General features: G+C 41.8%; 1 protein-coding gene across 1 annotated transcript in view; it reads right to left on the minus strand.

Annotated features, from left to right (window-relative positions):
• The window catches only part of igdcc4 (immunoglobulin superfamily, DCC subclass, member 4), a gene marked incomplete at both ends in the record, with an annotated part of 84,803 nt that overhangs the window by 14,120 nt on the left and 47,931 nt on the right, over positions 1-22,752 (minus strand). The window contains 2 exons of the mRNA XM_079216619.1: positions 8,151-8,284; positions 10,799-10,940. Of these exons, the coding sequence (XP_079072745.1) occupies positions 8,151-8,284; positions 10,799-10,940 (276 nt within the window). The remainder of the gene's footprint in view (positions 1-8,150; positions 8,285-10,798; positions 10,941-22,752) is intronic.

Raw genomic sequence — 22,752 nt, forward strand, 5'->3', positions numbered from 1 at the left:
ACAACTGGGACGAAAACTGAGGACCGCGGTCCGAAACTATGTCCGCCGGGATGCCATAAAGCCTCACCACATGTAGAACTAGCAGATCGGCGGTTTCACGGGCCGATGGAAGCTTGGGCAGGGGAATTAAGTGAGCAGCCTTTGAAAACTGGTCACTGGTTGGTGTCAGATGGAGGGAAACCAGTAACGAAATCCACCCCGATATGGGACCACGGGCGTTGGGGCACAGGAAGTGGTCTGAGTAACCCCACGGAAGGTCGATGCGAAGCTTTGTTGCGGGCGCACGTAGTGCAGGCCAGCACATACGAACGCGTATCCTCCTCGAGAGACGGCCACCAAAAGATGCGGCGGAGCCAGCTTATAGTTCGGCGGATGCCCGGGTGGCCCGAAAGACGGGACTCGTGGGCCCACCGCAGGACTTGGGAACAGGCGGCCTCAGGAACAAACAGGCGGTTCGGGGGACCTCCTCCGGGGTCAGGCTGAGTGTGCTGGGCCTCACGTACCACCCTCTCAATCTCCCAGGTGACTGCACCCAGCACGCACGAGGCGGGCAGGATGGTGTCGAGAGTAGAACCTCCCTCCCCCGGAGTAAACTGACGGGAGAGTGCGTCCGGCTTGGTGTTCTTGTGCCCTGGCCGGAAGGTGATGGTGAAGTTGAAGCGTGTGAAGAACAAAGCCCAGCGGGCCTGGCGGGAATTGAGGCGTCTCACCGAATGGATATATTCCAAATTGTGGTGGTCGGTCCATACAATGAAGGGAAGCACCGATCCATCCAGCCAGTGCCTCCACTCCTCCAAGGCTAACTTGACCGCCAACAGTTCGCGGTTGCCAACGTCATAATTCCTCTCCGCCGGGGACAATCTGCGGGAGAAGAAGGCACAAGGATGGAGCTTGGAGTCGGAAGCGGACCGCTGGGAAAGTACAGCTCCGACTCCGGTGTCCGAGGCGTCCACCTCGACGACAAACTGGCGGGTCTTGTCTGGGTGGACCAGGATCGGGGCCGAGACGAACCGATCCTTGAGGGCACGAAAAGCCCCGTCGGCCTCTGGGGTCCATGAAAAACGGACCTTGGAAGAGGTGAGTCGTGTCAGTGGTTCTGCCGTTCGCTGTAGTTCCGGATGAACCGACGATAGAAATTGGCGAACCCCAGAAACTGCTGAAGCTTCTTTCTTGAAGTGGGCACCGGCCACTCAGTTACTGCTTCTCGGGGTCCTTTCTCACCTGACCCTCCTCGATAAAGACCCCCAGGAACTGCACAGATGTAACGTGGAACTCACACTTCTCAGCCTTCACAAAGAGCTGATTCTCCAACAGCCGTTGCAAAACCAGGCGAACATGGTTGGTGTGCTCCTGGGGATTCGGGGAGAAGATGAGAAGCACGCCAGACTGATTCCGCTCCAGAGTCGGGAAGGCAACTCAACCGCTCTTGTGATCTACTCTCACCTGAAGAAGCAAACCAGACTGGAACTGGAACAACTTGACAAATGAGCCAGGTACGCAGTGGTCCCTAAATCACCTGCCGGTGATCAAGGCAATGCACAACAGCTGGGATGAAGGAGGGGGGCGTGGCAGTGGGCGGAAACCGGGGGTGGAGACTTAGCAGACAGGGAATCCAACACTTTATATAAAAATAAAACAAGATGAAACGCAGAAATATTTGCGCCTTAATCTTAGCTGCTAAAAAGACGAAAAAACACTAATTTTGGAGACAAAAGATGATTAAGCCGCCGAAGGAAGAAGTGACTTTCTGATCTACAAAGAGAATTGCAGGTAATAACCTGCATACTGATTTCTGTTAGCAATTTGCAGACGTGCCCTTTAGATCAGCGGCTAGTTTCTACTACAACTACCACAGCAAGTCACTTCATCATTAAAACAGCCTATAGCTAGCTAATTTGTATCTGATTGAAACCAATTCTTAGTGGATGGTGAATATGACCTGAATAGGAAATCTTGATTTGAGAGGTTTTGATGTGAGAGAATTTGCTGGAGAAAGGGCCTGAAGCCCTTATTATACATTTTATTGAGCATATCTGACACAGCAGGCTGTATACTTATTGCACATTACCATGAATAAATGCACCAAATGGTTGACTGAGAGGAGATGGTGTGATAGAGAAAGGAGGTGATAGTTCGAAGTGGCAAGAGACACATGATAACGCACAAAGGGGTTTGTGACACGAGAACGAGAGGGGAAGAGAAAAAGAGAACGCAAAAGAAATAATAATAATTCTCGTCAGTTGATAAAACGGCCTCAATGATGGAATTGAGGCACATCTCTGCTCTTTAGCAACTAAAGATGTTATTCAAGACATATTGTTTATGGGTTGAAGGCACCACAAACAATTTGTTTTGTATTAGTCTCCAACATACAGCTGGCGTTAGAGAGCCTCACTTCCATTCATTCCCCTTAGACTAGACAGTCTTAGCAGCACATCATGCTATTGAGCTCCATAGTAAGGTTTGGCCTTTTGTAGACACATTATAAATGAAACCTTGAGATTACATACAGAAATCCTTGTTTAGGCGCTCAAGTTTGTCAGTCCACCTTTGGGAGAATTTCATAGGGGTCGAATGTGGATATGATGGGTGTCGGCATAGAGCATGTAGAAAACTGAGGGTAAAGTAAAGAAGTAATGGAAAAGAACATAAACTAGACATTTAAAGCAGCTAGGGTGCTTGTTAAGTACATGGACTTGAGTATCTCAACATCAAGCTGTCAATGGGTATTGAGGTATTTTATTCATAGGATTGTGAAGCGCAAGCGAGTGAAGAGGTGGCATTAGATCTGACATATGCCACTTGAAATGACTTGCAATAGAGCCTGAAGTAGTTTATTTCTTGGGTTCAACAACAGCAAGAAAAGCACCAAGGGGGAAAAGCCTTGAAACAGCAGCCTCCTTGTCATCAGAGGTGTGAAAAAAACTGTCAAATAAACAGTTAATATTCCGGTTTTACTTGCTGTGCTGTTGTGTGTTATGTTTTCTACCTGCTCTTTCTCCAGGTGGCACCATCCCCTGCTTTGAGCTTAGTTTATTCTCGCCGTAGGGAAGCTGGCGCTAGGCGTGCTGTGATCACGGCATGAGGTCGTGCACCTCAATTGTTGTAACTTGACGTGACAAGTGACAAGTAGTTCACTGATAAAAACACTATGTACATGTCTAGGGATGCTTTAGAAACTGGTTGTCTTAAAAATCTTAATTTAAGTATTAAATACATATTTTGCCAGCCAAATCAAATAGTTTACCGGGTATTCAACCTTTGTTTCTGTATAATGCATGTAATCCTTGACTTCTTTCTATACAGGGCTTGTACAAAGACAATAAAGTAGTCCATTAATATGAGATAGGAGTTTACAGATAACTACAATCCCTACCCGGCTTTGTGGAGGTTAGTTTATGGCTTTCGCCAGTTACATAGACAGTCTAGGGGCTTCACTCGTTGTCTTTTTGATTCTTTACAGTACATTTTGTTGCACGCCTTGTGGCGTTTCGAAGATGAATGCAGTGCACAGTGAATAGTATAAACGCCTCCGTACATACTCAGAACTCACGTGCCGTGCTCACGCTACGGTGCCAAGCTGTGAATAAAACGTAGGAGCTGGAGAGATGCCAGTACGGCCTGCATGTTTTGCATGTGTGCCAAGGTAGGCAAACATACTCCCTCTTGGAGGAAGGGTGTCTGTGAGTTTAGTATTTGACTTAACATGTTAAGTTTACTACTGCAGCGCCCGTTTGTGCCTTGCCCATTTGAAGCGTGTGCCCCTTCAGTGCATCGTGCTGCACGGCCCTATTGCTCGGTTCCTAGTATTGCTTTCTGGGGGCTCTAATGGGAATTTTTTTATCCTTAGTTGTATTTTGTCTATGTATCTTGTAAGGTGGCTTACAAACCTTTGATGCAAATCATCTTCTGTCAACTGCAAATGGTATACTATTCCCGTAACTGTTATCCAGTAATCAATCACTTCTGTGGACAGGTCATAAACTAAGGATAGGAAGAAGACCCTTTAAACCACAGGTGGCCTAGTCCTTTGTTCTAGTATCCACCTGAAACATGCTCATTTGTTAACCACTACTTTTGATCTCTGTGTATAAATGCCTATGTGAGATGTTACTTGAGTGCATCCTTGACCAGACTCGTAGCGACTCTGTGTAACGGTGCCTCTTCTCTGCGCAGGGATTAAATGATTTCATAGACAAGTTCTAGGTATTACAATGTTCATCATTTCATCGTAGCCCTTTAAGCCCTAACCCTAACCCTAATAACCCTAACCCCTAATCCTATTTATTGTTTGAGTTGTGTTTAGAGGTTGTACATCGGGATTATATATTATTGTAGCCCTGATTTTTATGTTTAATTTGATACCTAACATGTTTGTTTTTTTTGTGGGGGAGGGATTTATACCATGATTTTTTATTGATTTTCCTGATATAAAAGGGTCCCCCGATTGACCCTATGGATCAACAGGTTAAAAAGACTCAACAGCGGCTAGGGTAAAATGTACCGTTACAGGGTGTGGCCATTCGTTTACTCGTGGCCATTCGTTGCCTCCTGATTGCTTGGCTCTTGGGCCCAGACGTGCTGCAGGGAGGTGAAGAAGAGTTTAGTCTATCCAGCAGCAAACGCGAACTCCAGGCAACGAGCTGCTGCTTGTAAATGCAGCCCTGAAGCTTCACCCCTGCTGCTACACAGAGCGCACTTTTGATAATTTAGTCAAAGTGTATCAATATTCAACATGTCGCGTGTCCAAATTGCATGTAATTTTAAGTCGACAGATGACGTGTTGCCATGACAACATATTTTGTATGCCAGTGTCTTCAGAGTGGAGCAGAGCAAGACATGTTGCATATGTAAAATGTATTTGTTAATCACATCAACAGTCGCCTGACAGAGAGGACCAGAGAAGAGACGAGGATGGACAAAAGGGATAGTTTAATTTTTTTATTTTTTATCCTTACATATATCTTTATTTAAGTGTATATATATATATATATATATATATATATATATATATATATATATATATATATACATATATATATATACATATATATGTATATATATATATATATATATATATATATATATATATATATATATATATATATATACATATATATATGTGTGTGTGTGTGTGTGTGTGTGTGTGTGTGTGTGTGTGTGTGTGTGTGTACACACCACATATACATTTTTTGTCCTGGTCTTCACTGTTACTTGGGGATTTTTTTCATGCATATCTAGAACATCAATAAAAATTGTAAGAAAATATGCTGTTTGTTAATCCAGGGCTGTGTGCCATCTCATCAGCTGCTGAACGTTGCTGCCATGTTGTTTAGACCTGAAGAACATGATTGAAGCACAGCGTCACTGCAGAGAGAAACACATCGACCTGGTCACCATAGACCTGGAGGACTTGAAGACCCTGAACACAACGGTGGATTTAAGCAAAATGTTCCACTCCAGATATGTAAGTTTTATTATGTCAGTAACAGGTGGTCTGAACGTTTTACATTCACACAGCGGTGGAAAGTAAGCAGATGAACTGTACCTAAGTATGTACTTGTGAGTATTTTAGTTCAATGCTTTTTTATGTTCATCAAAGCAGAGTACTGTTCGGTACTTTTAATCGTTTTAGCGCAGCCTCAATAGCAATGCCAGTGTCGTCTGTAACAGTCTCTCTCTATTGTTGTTATTATTACTCCTCGGTTCCTACGCAAGCCAGTCAATGGCGTTAGTTCTGCTGATTGGCTAACAACTCAGTCAAAAGTAAGTGACTGGTAGGTGGCTGTAAATATGGTGTAAAAAACATCACAGGTCCGAAACCTATTTCTGACTCACTTCCATTGGTCTCGTCTGTCTCCCTCCCACCTTCTTTCTTTTTTTGTTTCTTTTAAAGGACACAAAGGCTGTGACTCAAATAGACACAATGGTTCCCACATAGCAGCCAATTACAGTTGACTGATCTCTCGCTACAGAGGCAGATAATAAAACATGGCTTTAATGTGGGCTGCCTAATGGTGAAATCAGACCTCACAATACTATTCAAAGCATGTAATCCACTGATGTAACTCCTTATAGGGATTCTGATTAAAGAGAGAAGGGTGTTTATATCAAATGTGTAAAATGCTTCTAGACTGAAAGATCTGTCTTTTTTTGTAAATAGCATAACTCATTTAATTTAATTGACATCCTTGAATTAAATTGATTGGAGCATTATTACACACCAACATGCATAATTCGGTTGCTGCTGTATTATTGTCAATTGATTTACATGACATTTTGAAGATTTTATACATTTTTCTCTGTGGTAAGATGTGTAATCATTATTATCATAGTCAATTGAGGTTGATGCTATGTAGTCAGACAATTAAGTGAATCCTACATAAATACTTATAGAAATGGTTTCCCGACGGTTTGTTCGGAATTGCATAACTTGGTATGTGTCATGATCATATTTAATTACTGAATTGAAACATTGAAGCTTTTTTCATTCTTCTGCCAAATAGGGAGAATGAGGCCTGTGGATGAAGAGACGAACAAACAGTGCCAACAGACTCATTTGAAAGTGTAAGCCTACTGTCAACACTATTTTCTTGAATTTGTATGTGTCAAGTCTGAAGGACATGAGAGGTAAATGCACAGCACTTGCATTTAATACAAAACATCAGGAGCTCAAAGTGCTTTGCATAATAGAAATGCTTTTAATAGGAAATGAGAGGGAAATGTACCGCAATAACATTGCATAAAGGACAATGGCAAAGGTTGCTGAAGTGTGAGTTGCATTAGAAAGGCATTTTTTTCAAACACAAACAGAAAAGTAAAGAAAAGTCTCAGATCTTTAAAAAAAAAAGTGTAGTTACGTAACTGAACTGCTTCACTTTGTTTTGTTCTAATTAAGGGAACAATTAGGAGAGTGGCCTCCGGATGAACTTAGTCTCTCATCTCTAAAGAGAAACAATTTGGCTCTGTCCTTTTCCTAATTGTAGTCAATGAATTGAGTTGAAAAATGTATAACTGAGCTGTAGTTCACCTTCTGTCAAAAACTATTTTTATCTGCTGTCCAGTTTCAGGAAAAGTGATGCCAGGGTGTGTTTTTTAATGGAAACAATGAAATATTCAACTATATTATTCACACTTTCCCAGGTCCGTCAGCCACATCATAGGTTCAAGGTTTTTATTGCCATTTGTGCATAAACCAAAAGTCCAGACACATTGGAATTTTTGTGCATAGTATAGATCAAGTAACTCTATGCGGTCTATCTATGTATGCAATATTTCCATCACAGTACAACCATTATATCCGCATCTTTCTTGTTATTTTTTAAGGGAATAGATAGAGAAAGTAACATAATTCCTCAATCAATGAAAGCATCTATATGAGCAGCATCACCTATTCCTAGTTACAATTCTGGTATACTCAGAGGAAACAAAACACCCACAAATGTATTCAGAGCCATTTTTTCCTATTGTAGTGCAATCCACGATAGAGCATCATCCACTCAAACGGTGTGTTTTGCGTCACTTGAATTGTTGACCTTAACTGTGCAGAATGATGTATGCGCCGAGTTTGACAATAGAATGCTGTATTCACATTTATCAGCTGAGGAGGGAAAGTTTCTCCACGCTCACTTTAAATTGGAGTTTAAGGCGTGTGTGTGCGATAATGATTTGTGACAACACAACAAGTTTGGAAGACAACAATGCTTCAAAATACAACTTACACAAGTGTGATGTGGAAACATGAAATCAGTAACAAATTATTATTCAAAGAAGAGTATTTAAGTTATCTTAAAAACATGTCTGGAGGGGATCTTTAAGTATTATAGCAACCTGTTGTTATTATCACAGTTCAAATCATGCAAACTGCACACATGTTATGCAAAACAGTTTTGCTCGTTCAATCCGAAAACAAATTAAGATATAAATAGAGATTATGCATTATAGTTTAAACCACAAAACACTATATACAAACACTGATTTACCCACAATACATGGGGAGAGAGTGCCATTGTGTGAGCACTGGATAAAAACCTAATACATTTCAAACATCTAGTCCTCAAACTCACATTGGATTTGTGAGGACGGCTGGCAGCACCCAGTGGGTCATGGCTGCCTTTTCAAACACTCTAAAGCAAAGCAACGCTCCTTACCTGTGTTGACAGTGAGCCTGGCTTCATGAGAGATGTCTCTCCTGGCAGAGTTGGACGCGACACAGCGGTAAGCACCCTCATCCTCCTTGGTCACCTCCAGAATCTGGAGCACCCCGTTGAGAAGGGAAATGAACCTGTTTTACACAGAGACAGAGGAGAGGGGGCAGAGGGAGAAAGAGTCAGGAGGCAAATGACAGAGAGAGAGAAACAACTGAATAAACGGCTCAGTGACCTGCAGCATGAAAAATACAGCTAATGTACTCTGCAGGCATCCTGACGAGTCTTCACAGGACTCCATCCATCTTTATTTAGGAGAGAGACTATTGTGTGCAACCACTCTAATGAAAGGTTGCAATTACAAGTCAGGCAACTCAAAACGTGATTTAATTACAGGACTAAAAAGATGAAAGTATTTTTTTATACAAAGACAACCACTCAAGATTCATAATAGCACAGCATACCCCAGTAAACAGTATATACACATGATTACATTTGTGTATATTATCTTTTTGGGTACAAATTAAAATTGTGCTGTTGATATTCACTCACTCAACTTTAATCCTACATGTCTACATTTCCCTCTCTCCTATGGAGGTCATGTTCTGGACACAATACTTAACGCCCTCAGGGCCATCGTGCAACCTCTTATCGTCTTTATCACAGCCTATTAATCCCACCAAAATGTGACCAGTGGTAGCTGCTTCGAAAAGAGGAAGGGGAAGGGAGTGGAGCGGGGGTGATAAAAAGGCCAAGGGAGAATAAAGAGGCAGTGGATGGGTAAAACCTGCAATAAGAAAAAAACGAGATAATGAGAGCAAGATAGGGAGCCATGGATGAAGACAAAAATGGGGATAGGAATGGATGCAAAGGGGTTGATAGTGAAGAAAAAGAGCAAAAGATGGCAGCGAGCCCAAGAGAGAGAAAAAGTCACATTAGAGCAAGAGAGAACAGAGAGAGAGAAAAAGACAGTGGTGTAGCAGCCATCCCTTGGCTCATCTTTGTGAGAGGCCATTAACAACGCCGGAGGTCGGAGAACCACATCCCACCAATAAGACCTCATAAGCGTCGAGCTGTTTGCAGGTCATGCAGGGCTACAGCAGCCATTAGCACATAGTCCTGTGCAATGAAGCTGGAAACAAATTTCAAGGCGCCGGAGCCAGTAGAGTCACACTGAAATGTCAATATCGTTAAGTGGCCCGTAAATGAGACTATTTGTGAAAGAGAGCTGACAGAAAGAGATCTGTCAAGGATGTGGGAGCAGATGTATGTAACACGTATTTTCTCCATCTGTAAAAGCACAGCAGGATATTGTTGAACAGTTTGCTATAACCTCAAGGTGATTCTACAATATTTTTTCTGAAATTTTACTTACACTGAGTTTAAATGAAAGCCAACTATTTCCAAATCTAACACCTAACAAACATCAACAGAAATATTTGTTTTGTGAAACATAAGTTATGCAAATGCAAAAGCGATTAACATAGACTTTATTGGGTTGCCCATATATAATATATAACCGTATATTAACCTTATATTAACCATCACCCAAAGTATATTTCGCAACCCTTTAGCAATGTGTATTATCTGACCAAGAGAATGAGGTAATCTGCAATCGCTTCACTGGTGGACTAGTAGGGTGTGGATGGAGAATGTCATCCTATTTGCTGAAAGACTGATGGAAGTCAACAACACACCAATGAATCGTTGCATCCCTAAACAAACACCATTAATTACATTTATATAACCACAATCAGACGTCTGTTAGCATGTTGTTAACTTATTTTGATACTACGCAAAAAGGTGTTGAAGCATAGACCAAGCAAGAGGAAGAAGAAAGAAAAAAAGCATAACAGGCATTGCATAATTGATAATCAACAACCAACACTCAGTCTACTCACACTCAATTCACAGCTGGGTACAAACCGCATGAGGGGGATGTATAAGGAAACTGCAAAAAATAAATGTAATCAACAAGCAACCCTTGCTGTACCTCAACAGGTAAATCTAAAATAATCTATATCATGGAACATTATGAGTTAGTGACAAGTTCCTCCTTCCACTAATCCCTGTGTAGCGTTGACGAATAAAAGGAAATGATATATGAAGACTACACTTTTGTACCTACAGTAGGAAATCTAAGGCCAAGTATTGTGGTGATAAAAAATATTTGTATGGATCAGAATGTTTGCATGGAACCAATATAATAACACAGAGCTAACTAAGCCTGATAAACAAGGTAATTTCAGTATGGCATGTGCTTCCATTTTATGATAATTTGTGGAAAGTAGCATGTGAATTCACTTAGCCTATGTGTGTTTCCCACATATTGTGTATTTCACCAAAAAAAAATATTTTTTTTTGTAATTAAACTAGTTATTTCCCATATGACTTATCGTGTCAATCATTTCAATTATGTTATTATGTAATGGACAATACAAGGATATTAATAAGGAAATGAAAAAGAAAAAAGTATCAGACAAACGAAAGAATAAATATAACAATATGCACTCCAAATAACTGGGTTGAAATCACAAGCTGATCAACGTAATCACATCGTTCATTCATTGTAAATGTAAAACATGAATAGACAGAAGAGCAAATAGAATCAAAAGGACATTAAGATCAACAACAACACATCAAAGGGTTACCTTGTCTCCTCAGGGACAGCCACCGTGTCCCTTTCCCAGGTAATAACAGGGGTGGGTACTCCCTCAATCTGGCACTCGAAGCGAGCCACTGCCCCAGCAGGCACCGTCTGAGGTGATGGCTCCTGATGGAACTTAGACAGACCTGGGGGTGTAGAGATGATACAAGTCAGTGGGAAATCTATTAAAGCAGACTTGGTGATTTCCCAGAGAACAGACACAAACAGTGGCCCATATATAAATTGCTGTTTGTGCAAATGCTCTTTTTTATGATCTATAATGTGTGTGTCCTCTAGGACAGTGTTTTTCAACCTTTTTTGAGCCGCGGCACATTTTCTACAATAAAAAAATCCCGCAGCACACCAACAACCCAAAAAGTTACAGAATGTCACAGTATTCAGTGTTTCCCCTAGGTTTACAGCTTTAGGGGGGGGGAGCGACTGACGGACATACTACATCGTGGCACCTCACAGTACTACAAAGTAATACTTCACAGTACTAGTGACTCCTTCTGTGCTTTTATAAATAATAGAACATTGAAATCACTTTCAATTAAACCAGATTGCTCCATCAGACAAAAACAAATGTGTTACCACTTTGTTAGAAAAATGAAAATAAAAAGTTATATCCGTACAAAAAATAGCTAATATTTAGTTACAACTAAATACCTTATTGTGGAAAACAACAAGCTATTTTTTTGAAAAACAGAATGAGTGCAGATGTGTGAGCATAACATTGTATCATTAATAGTGGCTGCAGTGAGCTGCTTTCCTCTACAACTCTTTTTAAAACGAGGTAGATTTGATACAGCCGTTCTCAATTCATGCTCCATGTTGAGCGACGCAACAGCAGAAAAGACAACCTCACGGAGATCTAATAAAGATCGGCTTTTGGCGAAATGACAAGAATCGGCGAGTCGTACATGCGCATGTGACCCATTAACGGCGTACGGTAAAATCAGCATTTCCTCTTGCGCCCCACCTGTAATACGCCCCAGTTTGATAAATACTGACTTAAAGGAAACATAGTGTTCATTTATTTTAATGATGACCACAAAGTGAGCAGGCTTTGTCACTTGAGTGTGTTTTTCGGGCTTTTGGAAGAATATTTCCAGAGCCTCAGAAACGTCAGAAACGTCATTGATGGAGCGCCAGGCTGCAGCCTGTTGGATGTTTGTCTTGACCTACAAATACCTTAACTGTTGGGCTTTAAACATGAGAGCTCATATATTAAAATAGTGATAGCTTAAAGCAGCAAATCCCATTGTGAAAAGCACGCGACATATTTTTCGCCGCTCTCTCTGTCCACTGTGTGCTCTCCTGTGTGCATCGTATCGGGGCGGAAAGAGTTGTAGACGCGACCCAGAAATTACAAGCTGTCGTGTACGATCAATAACATACGGCCGTTTAGTTTGTTTAATAGCAGAACAAGGTGCATACCTGTTCTATAGGAAACTACTAGGCCAGCCACTATATTGCAGGCTCAGACGCTCAACAATGGAAAATTATTTGCGGCAGCTAAATAATATTTTTTTGGACCAATTAAGTGAAATTGGAAATTTTCTCACGACACACCTGACGATCTGTCACGGCACACTGGTGTGACGCGGCACAGTGGTTGACAATCACTGCTCTAGGACACAGTTTGTTTGATGTACTAGGTCACACATAATGTGACTGACTGCTATTATCTTAAACACACACACACACACACGCACCAAGTACACAGTAAAATGGACTGCATAACAAATATAGTTGGTCCCGGAGGAAAGGGATTTGATACACTTGTTATAGGTTCAAGCCTTAATAAAACACAATAAATGACAATTATCCAATTATCCAACCAGTTATTTCAAATGTTTACTAAAAACAGCTGAATGAAGTTCAGCATCTGTCCATAGTGAATATTGTTTTTAGGCCATTTTAGGGATTTAAAAAAATTAAAGACTTGTTCTTATACACCTGAATGTCCCGATTAGGAGTAAAAAATGTGGGTTTAATCAGGCTTGGCTAGATTATTTCTCTCTCAAGGTGGAGTCTTGGCAGGGCTCCACTTTTCACAGCCTCAACACATTCACACACAGGGGAAAGTTTCCTCCTATAGATTATAGCAAGCACCAGGGGGCAGCAAAGAGCACTGTCTGAGGGCCTCTAACCTCTGACCCCAACAGACTGTTGGAGAAAAGAACAAAACTGGTTTCATGTCCCAGCTACTTTGCCTGTAGCTCTGACTGAGGAGTAGAGAGTGGGGGGTGGATCAAAGGAGAGCTAAGAGAAAGAGCGCAAAGAAAGAACACAGAGAAGGCAACAGAAAGCAAGAAAAAAGCAGGAAGGTAGCAGAGGGAGAACCTGATATAAGTAAGCTAGTAGAAGTAGAGTATATATGTAGTAATGAGAAAATTAGCAACATACTGTAAAAGATAAGAAATCACCATGTCACATACATTTTGTGTTTAGTAAAAAAAAAACTACCTTAAGAAAAAAACTGTAATTAGGGTCCGAGCGACTGACGTAGTCAGTCCCGAGAGGACCCTATTGAAATACAAAGGGTTATTATTATTAGGGTCCGAGCGACTGACGTAGTCAGTCCCGAGAGGACCCTATTGAAATACAAAGGGTTATTATTATTAGGGTCCGAGCGACTGACGTAGTCAGTCCCGAGAGGACCCTATTGTAATACAAAGGATTTTTAGGGTCCGAGCGACTGACGTAGTCAGTCCGAGTAGGACCCTATTGAAATACAAAGGGTTCTTATTAGGGTCCGAGCGACTGATGTAGTCAGTCCCGAGAGGACCCTATTGAAATAAAAAGGATTATTAGGGTCCGAGCGACTGACGTAGTCAGTCCGAGTAGGACCCTATTGAAATACAAAGGATTATTAGGGTCCGAGCGACTGACGTAGTCAGTCCCGAGAGGACCCTATTGAAATACAAAGGGTTATTATTATTAGGGTCCGAGCGACTGACGTAGTCAGTCCCGAGAGGACCCTATTGAAATACAAAGGGTTATTAGGGTCCGAGCGACTGACGTAGTCAGTCCCGAGAGGACCCTATTGAAATACAAAGGGTTCTTCTTATTAGGGTCCGAGCGACTGACAGAGTCAGTCCCGAGAGGACCCTATTGAAATACACAGGATTATTTTTCATTATTCTGATCCTTATTTTTCCACTTTGGACTGCTTTTTGGGGGACTTTTCATATTCAAAAACTCACCAAATTTGGAACACTTGTCAGGTCTGGTGAAAATAGAGATCTATTAAAGCCGGGGAAAAAAGTTCCAAAAAATGACTCTCTAGCGCCCCCTACAAGTTGGACTGGCGACGCCCCTCGCTCAGAATGTTTTTTTGACTTGAAAAAATTCACACATGTCCATCTCCACCTGCTCTACAAAAAAGCCTCTCAGACCCATAAAGTCCGCCTATGAATATTTTCCGCCATCTTTATTATTATTGGAGCTGGATCAACAATACTGCATTGAAATTTCTTGGATATCTCATTGCGTTGAGGAGATATTGACCAATCAATCTCTTAAGGGCGTGTCTTGTTTTTAAACACTCATAACATTAAAACTATTTGGACAAACGACTCCAAACTTAGGGTATATGTGCACATCGCATCCCCTAACTTGCAATAAATCAGGCGTCCGATTTGAACAATAGGGGGCGCTACAGCACTTTGGCCAATTTGCCATTTTCGGCCCATTTATGCTAATTTTAGCATATATTTGCATTTACGCCAAATACTACTCCTCCTCCAAATTTCATACAATCGACTTAGATTCTGTTCTTAAGTGATATCAAGACCCTCAGGAGTATGGCTTGTGCTCTTTGCGCGTTTTCACTTTTGGGAATTGACGTTTACGGGGACGCAAAGACGCGCCTACTTTGAGCTAACTGCTATATGAGAGAAAGCTGTTGTAACTCCTCCATCCATGATGCTATTACCCCAATACTCCTCATGCATGATACTGGTCCATGCCTGAGGACATGTACATGACAAATGTTCAGATTGTCATAGCGCCACCTACTGGCAAACGTAAATCAGCCAAACGGCATCGGATTTACATCTAAACATGACCTGCTCTACTCTTCACATAGAGAAACATGATATGTGTGTGTGTGTGTGTGTGTGTGTGTGTGTGTGTGTGTGTGTGTGTGTGTGTGTGTGCCATCCTCCACCCTGCTTTCAACCAGCCTGAACAGTAAATCACATGGTACCTTTTTGCTTAAATATAAGATACTTATATATTCATAGTAACCTACTAGCGCCACCTACTGGCCAAACTAAATCTACCAAACTGCATCCCATTTACATGCAATTTAAATCACCTGGTCTACTCTTCACGTACAGAAACATGATGCACAGTATATGTTCACATTGTCGCAGCGCCACCTACTGGCCAATGAAAATCAGCCAAACAGCATCGGATTTAAATCAAAATGACAGCGCCCAATTGCATGCTGGGTAACGCTCGCGCACAAAACAAAACAGGAAGAGTCAGACCGGAAGACACGCCACACAAACAGCAGTTAGCCAACCAACGCTGAGACAGTCTTTCCCAGCATGCCTTTCGACCGTGTAATTTGGAACCATGACGGATGCCAGTGACGCTGAAACCTAAGTAGCTCTACTGCAATGCCAGGATGGAACTCTAAAAATGAATTGCTGGTCCCTGCGCTTGTTGAGGCCATGCATGGGTTTGGCTGGTTTCCTTCCGAGGCCAGTCGGCGACCCGCCGGCTACCCCAAACGTGCCGGGATAAGCGAGGACCCGCTCACAGCTGCTCGCAGCTTTAATTCTTTCTGGTTTCTTTATCAAGTTCTGAAACACATGTTCTCCATGTGAAGCTGTTCACAGAAATGATTCCGACCCGAGCCTGAAAACATATTAGATTACCCAGCAGTGTTACAGTTTGGGATATACCTTGCAGGAAGGACAAAGCTGATTCAATAATTTCCCTGTTGCATTACCCAATGGATTAAGTGTGAACACATTTCACAGCTTCTTTACAATATCTTTCCACAACAGATTAGATCTTACTGAAGGGTAACATGTCATTCCCAATATCAATTATTATTATTACAGGTACAGACTGTGCTGCACTAAATCCAACTGATTCTGAAAGTGTTTCTTTTAGCAACAGAATGCTCTTCATTTATACACTAAAAGTTAAGATCATAATGGGCTAATTTGGGCTAGAAACGTGCCTGTAGCAACGCGTCTCTTTGCAGTCAGCCACTAAAGGCACCACCATACATGTGCAAATTGTAACTATTGCTGCTTTGTTGTGGAAACATGTTGTCAGAAAACCAAACTCCGTCATATCGGGAACATCATCCGAAGGCACTCAGTGAATTTCATCGAGCTGTATTCACTGTATCTAGCAATACATTACATAGTGACTTTGCTGTTGTAAACATAACTGTTCACAACATGCAGCCATGTAGAAGAACAGAGTATTGATAGGAGTAGCTCCTGGTTGCCACCGTAGTTCCCCAATACGCTTGAAAAGGGAGGGGTGGGCAGAGGAGTATTTAGTTGGTTGCAATATGCAACACACCACTGGATACCACTAAATATTACACACTGTTCCTTTAAAGGACTGAATGCAGAGCCTGACACGAGCTGACAAACTTGTTTTGGTCTATGGGTGTTTTCAAACTTGCAGTCAATCACATGGATTCATCAAGATTTCAAGCAAGCAACCCTAATTTTTTGGACAAGATTTCCTCCAAACCACTGCAAGCTCGAAGAGACAAAGGGTGGACTATCCGTGATTACCCTAACCCCGGTCACACCAACTGTTAGTCATGGCAACAAACTGGCCATCTGTGTTTTCCTACCGCACGGAGGGAACAACGTTTTTCAATGAGTGCACAGAGGCTGACCATAGTAGCAGGAAGCATGTGATTCCTTTCAGAAAAACTTGCAATGATGTTTGCATAGTAAGCTTTGCAGGAGTTGATGATTAACCCCTGTCACATCTTACCATTACGGGAAAGATGGCCTCATGTTATCACACCACCTCTATCACTGCCAGAGAGTTCTTAAACAGGGTGCCAGGTTGTGTACATGTGCGTGTGTGTGTGTGTGTGTATGTGTGTGTGTGTGTGTGTGTGTGTGTGTGTGTGTGTGTGTGTGTGCGTGTGTGTGTGTGTTTGTGTGTGTGTGTGTGTGTGTGTGTCTAAACTTTGGTTCATGTGTGCTGAGCTACTTGACCTCAGTATTTACTCTAGTGTGGGCCTTGATGCTTGTACATCGACTACTGGTGATGTGCACAATTGTTGGGGAGTGGGGTCTATATGTGAGCGGTGAACAACAGCTGGTAAGTGAGAGTGCCCATGAGCACACTTTAAAGCAAAGGAGCCTATTTGCCCATGCTGTGATGGAACAATGGCGACCGACTGTGCTTCCAACTCCAGTCAGTCAAGCATAATCATATTAGTCTTCTAGGCCTCTATGTGAGCCGCTCGCAATGACATTGCATGACAGTGCAGCCCGGCACCGTGCCGCTTTTCAGGGTAACATTCTCAACAAAAGGTGACATATCAAGCCACAGGGCCAATATGTCCAATTGTTTCCTAGCAACAAGGTATTTCTACAAAATATATATATTTGCAGGCAGCTCCTTATAGGCACTGCTCTATAAAAAGTGTGTAACCCATCAATGCACAACATAAACATCTCCCCATCTTGCCTTTCTTTGCTCCCTCTCGTTTGTCTTTTTTCATTGCTTCTCTCTCTTCTACCCTTCCTCTATCTATGCCACACTCTTTGGCCCCACAGCTATCAGATTGCAGCGTTTTTACCCTCCCCTTGTGCAAGCAGATAATTTCACCGTGACCTCTTTGCTACCCAACTTTCAGGCTGACTAACAGTGTGAGAACCCATCGAGCATACCCCTAGCCTCAACAGATATTCATAATAGCAAATACGAAATAGGAAATTGCGCTATGAAATATTTATTTCCCATTTACAGTACACTGCCCTTTTTTATTTATAAAGGAGCTCAATTCTAACAGTGTTGGCATTCATGTCGGAATGGCTGAATAGAGATTTTGAATCCAATGAAGATTGTATGCATTCATATAAGGCTGCCTCAAAATAAGAATTGTGAGATGGGAAAAGAGGCAGACTGTAAACCCAAAGATGCGTGCACAAAAACCGTGCGCAAATAATTACTCTGTTGCTTGAAGTAAAAATAAAATGTTCCACAATGCCCTTTGTAAAGAAAGAGCAAAAAACCTAAATGCGTTAAGTACACATAGCTTCTTTGTATGGAGGAGAGAACACATTTTTTATGATTATGGCATCATCTATTTGACTGTAATGAGTTGCAAAAGCTGGTATGAATTAGGGAATATTGACACTCACCTCAGCAGTCTCATAATGAGAAAGGTTAATTGGTCTAATTAACATTAAAAGCGGCTTTTCTTTCCCCTGCATCATCATTTACCAGCGGATGTGTTTGGAAAATGGAATGTGCAAACTATTTGCCGCCTCCGGCATATTGTAGAGAGAAGACTGAGTTAAGAGAATGAAATACTGTTCATCCCCATCTAGAGACTGAGCCGGTTTCTTTCACTGTGTCTCTCCTTTTGCCACACATTCACATGTTTCTGGCGAGGCCACATGCATCATATACTGCGACGAGGAAGCCGGAGCAGGTGGGTTTCGTAATGTGTTTTCACAGATGTGATCTCTGCTACGTTTTGCAGGCGGAGGCGCAGTAGGAAATGAGAATGTCCGTTCAATGTCAATGTTGAGGCGGTTCGGCCTCGACCCCTTGCACACTCGTCACATCTATCTCATAGGCTTTCATCACTGATTTAATTCAAAAGCCATGCACACGTCTATGCGCATATACACACTGAAGGTCATTCTTAATGGTCTCTTCAGCCTTTCCTTTCACCATCACCGCAAACTCTCTTCAGCCTTTTCCGCCTTTTCCCCATTCATCCCACATCCCCCCTCCCGCTCCTTTAGTCCTTATTGTTCCTCAAACAAGAGATCCTCATAAATAGGCACGTGACAGCTGACAAAAGCAGGGGCATCCACAAAGGATACTGTCTCATTTTACACAAAGCTAATGGCTAAATAAAGACTGCCACTTAAGAGGGAGTGAGAAAGAGGCCTCCTTGGAGGGGCGATACAGCCTGTGCTCTCGCCCCTCACACCCGTATCTTCTTGTTCATTTCCACCCACATTTCCTCCTTTGCTCTGTGACTGTTGATTAAAAGTGTACCTGATCCTAGGACACTTGTTTGCGCTGAAGGATAAGTTTCCCATCTGAGGTGAAGGAGAACCAAGTTCATCTCCACCCATGCAAGAAAATTCCAATCACATTTCTGTGTGTGTGTGTGTGTGTGTGTGTGTGTGTGTGTATGTGTGTGTGTGTGTGTACCCAACGGAATGCTTTAAATGGATGAATGAATCAAACAAATATTGTTTCATAACATCAGGGACACTGCAACCTACCTCTTTCAAGCATTTTGACTGCCTCGACACGTACCAACAACATAATACATGAAAATTATGTCGCCGTGGTATACAGCATTGTCATACAATATGATCAAATGTTTTAGGAAGGAGTACCTTCATAATATTAGCTACTTTCTCTCTTATCCCTCGTCTTTGTTTCATGCTGTAATCTAAACTCATGAGCAAAGCTCCCATTTTTGGATTACTTTAATAAAATAAAAAGACATCTCAAAATGTCTTCTTTTGCCCAACCAAGAGTAATAAAAAAAACCATATCATAACCAAATCACATCATATGGTTAAAAGTTGGAACCAGGAGATTTGGGACATTTTTACATTTTAGCTTTAATTAAGTGTGGCTTCAGCTAGAGGGGTCATAGACCCCTATAGCAAAGCGCACTTCATATTATTGCTCGGGCTTATTATTATTAAGTGTGGCTTCAGCTAGAGGGGTCATAGACCCCTATAGCAAAGCGCACTTCATATTATTGCTCGGGCTTATTATTATTAAGTGTGGCTTCAGCTAGAGGGGTCATAGACCCCTATAGCAAAGCGCACTTCATATTATTGCTCGGGCTTATTATTAAGTGTGGCTTCAGCTAGAGGGGTCATAGACCCCTATAGCAAAGCGCACTTCATATTATTGCTCGGGCTTATTATTAAGTGTGGCTTCAGCTAGAGGGGTCATAGACCCCTATAGCAAAGCGCACTTCATATTATTGCTCGGGCTTATTATTATTATTATTATTACTTATTATTATTCTTCTTATTCCGCCAAACTTTGGACCGTATCTTCTCCCACAGCGTTGCCCGCACATGCGTAAAAAATACATCAAAACGTGCGGCCCGATCGGGAATCGTGAGCTATGACTTTTCTAAGAGATTCGACCAGCCATTTTCCCGAAAAGTGCGAAAAACGGCGAGAAATTGTCCCATTCACTTGACTGGGGTTTCGGACTGAAGAGAGCAAAAAAACATACATCTTTGTGCCCACAGTGACTCGCCATAATGTATCGTAGAGAAATGATTTAAAGTTTAAAACGTTGACAAAAGTCTGGAGTTTATTTGCCCAATTGGGCATTTTTTGATAGCTAGCACAGTTTTCATGTAATTATTGTTCAAGTTTAGGAAAATGTGGGAACCATTTCAGAGTTTACAATGGGTGTGTGTGGGGAAGGTTAGAGCTGTGATGTCATCGCTAGAGCACGAGGAGCTGTGTCCTAAACAACCTTTTTGTATTTGTATTTTGCCATTCACTCCACAATATTGACTTTTGAGGCATGATTTATATATGAAAACGTTGGAAATATTGTGCCGGTTGTACACATGCGTCGTGGAATCCAACAAATGTATACTGTTTTGTCAGCAAGCCTGAAAGCGACATGAAGACCGACCAACTGCTCCATTAACCTCCATGTTAAATCGGACCACAATTTTCTCTCATGACGGAAACGTGAGCACTTTACAAACTGAATTTACGCCCTCATTTATAGATCCTTACAAATATTTAAGTAGACGGAAACGTTCTCAGAAGTCTTGTGCTTCTCATGATGTCATTATTTTCGTGATGGGATCCATGGTTGTCTGTCAAATACAGTAGTTTGAAAGTTAGTTTTTTCATTAAATCAACTCTCCTGTCTCTCTCTCAGTGAACACCATGGCAACGGTGACACACACGCACACACGCGCAGGAGGAACTGTCAGTTGGTCAGCTGACATCCTGACTGTTTGTGCTTCTCATGATTTCATTATTTTCGTGATGGGATGGGATTCATGGTTGTCTGTCAAATACAATAGTATTATTTCTTGGTGTAACCACACCTCCCTACTCAATTCTGCGCCCTACCTCGAATAATGGCCCATCTTCATTACCTACACTTACACCGGTCTCAAGACACAAATAAACGCCTCTTAACTTCTTTTCTTCCATATGCTTCCTCTTATTAAACACTTAAACAAGCTTAAGACTCATAGACACGGTTTAAACATCCTAATATTACCAATAAGGCACACAAATAGACATTTTAGACCATTAATAACGTCCTCTGTCAGACGCTCATGAGCCACACCCACGGTTTTCCCGCCTTATGCAAATGAGCTGCACCCACAGAGACTTTCACCCAGACCCCTGCAAAGAGCTCCTCTCCCCTCCTCCTATTCTAATTAATGTTAAATATAAACTAATCTCTAAATCCTTGAACTTATTCAATCCCCTTGGCTTTTATTCAAGTTCAGGAACATAGAAATCCACTACAGAGCTGTGTCCTAAACAACCTTTTTGTATTTGTATTTTGCCATTCACTCCACAATATTGACTTTTGAGGCATAATTTATATATGAAAACATTGGAAATATTGTGCCGGTGGTACACATACGTCGTGGAATCCAACAAATGTATACTGTTTTGTCAGCAAGCCTGAAAGCGACATGAAGACCGGCCAACTGCTCCATTGACCTCCATGTTAAATCGGACCACAATTTTCTCTCATGACGGAAACGTGAGCACTTTACAAACTGAATTTACGCTCTCATTTATAAATCCTTACAAATATTTAAGTAGACGGAAACGTTCTCAGAAGTCTTGTGCTTCTCATGATGTCATTATTTTCGTAATGGGATTCACGGTTGTCTGTCAAATACAATAGTTTGAAAGGTTGTTTTCTCATTAAATCCACAGTTCAGTCTCCTGCTCTGTGACAGTGTCACACCTGTTTTAAGTTAGCCAATCAGGGCTGTCACCACGACAACCGGTGATACAAACGCAGGAGGAGCCAACTGACGTTGGTCAGCTGACATCCAAGACACTCTATTTTAAACTCTACAAAAAACGTTTCACACACATTCTTATATATCATACATTAGACTTAGACACACACACACACACAGAATTATCACAAAACGATTGACTGTGTGTGTCTATGTGCGCCTGCGTGTGTGTGCGCGCACGTTTTTTGACCCCAGAAAGTTGGTGAGTGAGGAGATACAACTTGGATCGACCTTTCACCCAATGAGTCTGTTGTTGCTGGGGAAAAATGGACAACACAACGAATCCGATTAGGCTCCTCCCATAGAAGAAGTCTGATTGGCTCTTTTTTATTTGGCTTTCGGTTAAGGATTTTTTTTTTCATTGTGTAAAAAACTACGTTTTTCACCCTCTCAAAGAAAGTCATTTGATCTGATAATTCTGAAGGTGGCAGAGGTTATTGAGGTTATTGTGTTATTGAGAGATGTGTTACCTCAATAACACATCTCACTACCGGTAATGTATACATATTGCGACGTCTTACGGCAGTAGTAGCCACACTTTCAAAATTTCTTGTGAAATTTTCTAGTTATTATTATTATTACTTATTATTATTCTTCTTATTCCGCCAAACTTTGGACCGTATCTTCTCCCACAGTGTTGCCCGCACATGCGTAAAAAATACATCAAAACGTGCGGCCCGATCGGGAATCGTGAGCTATGACTTTTCTAAGA

The sequence above is a fragment of the Taurulus bubalis genome (assembly GCF_910589615.1).
Source record: "Taurulus bubalis genome assembly, chromosome: 4".
In the NCBI taxonomy this organism is placed as follows: Eukaryota; Metazoa; Chordata; class Actinopteri; order Perciformes; family Cottidae; genus Taurulus; species Taurulus bubalis.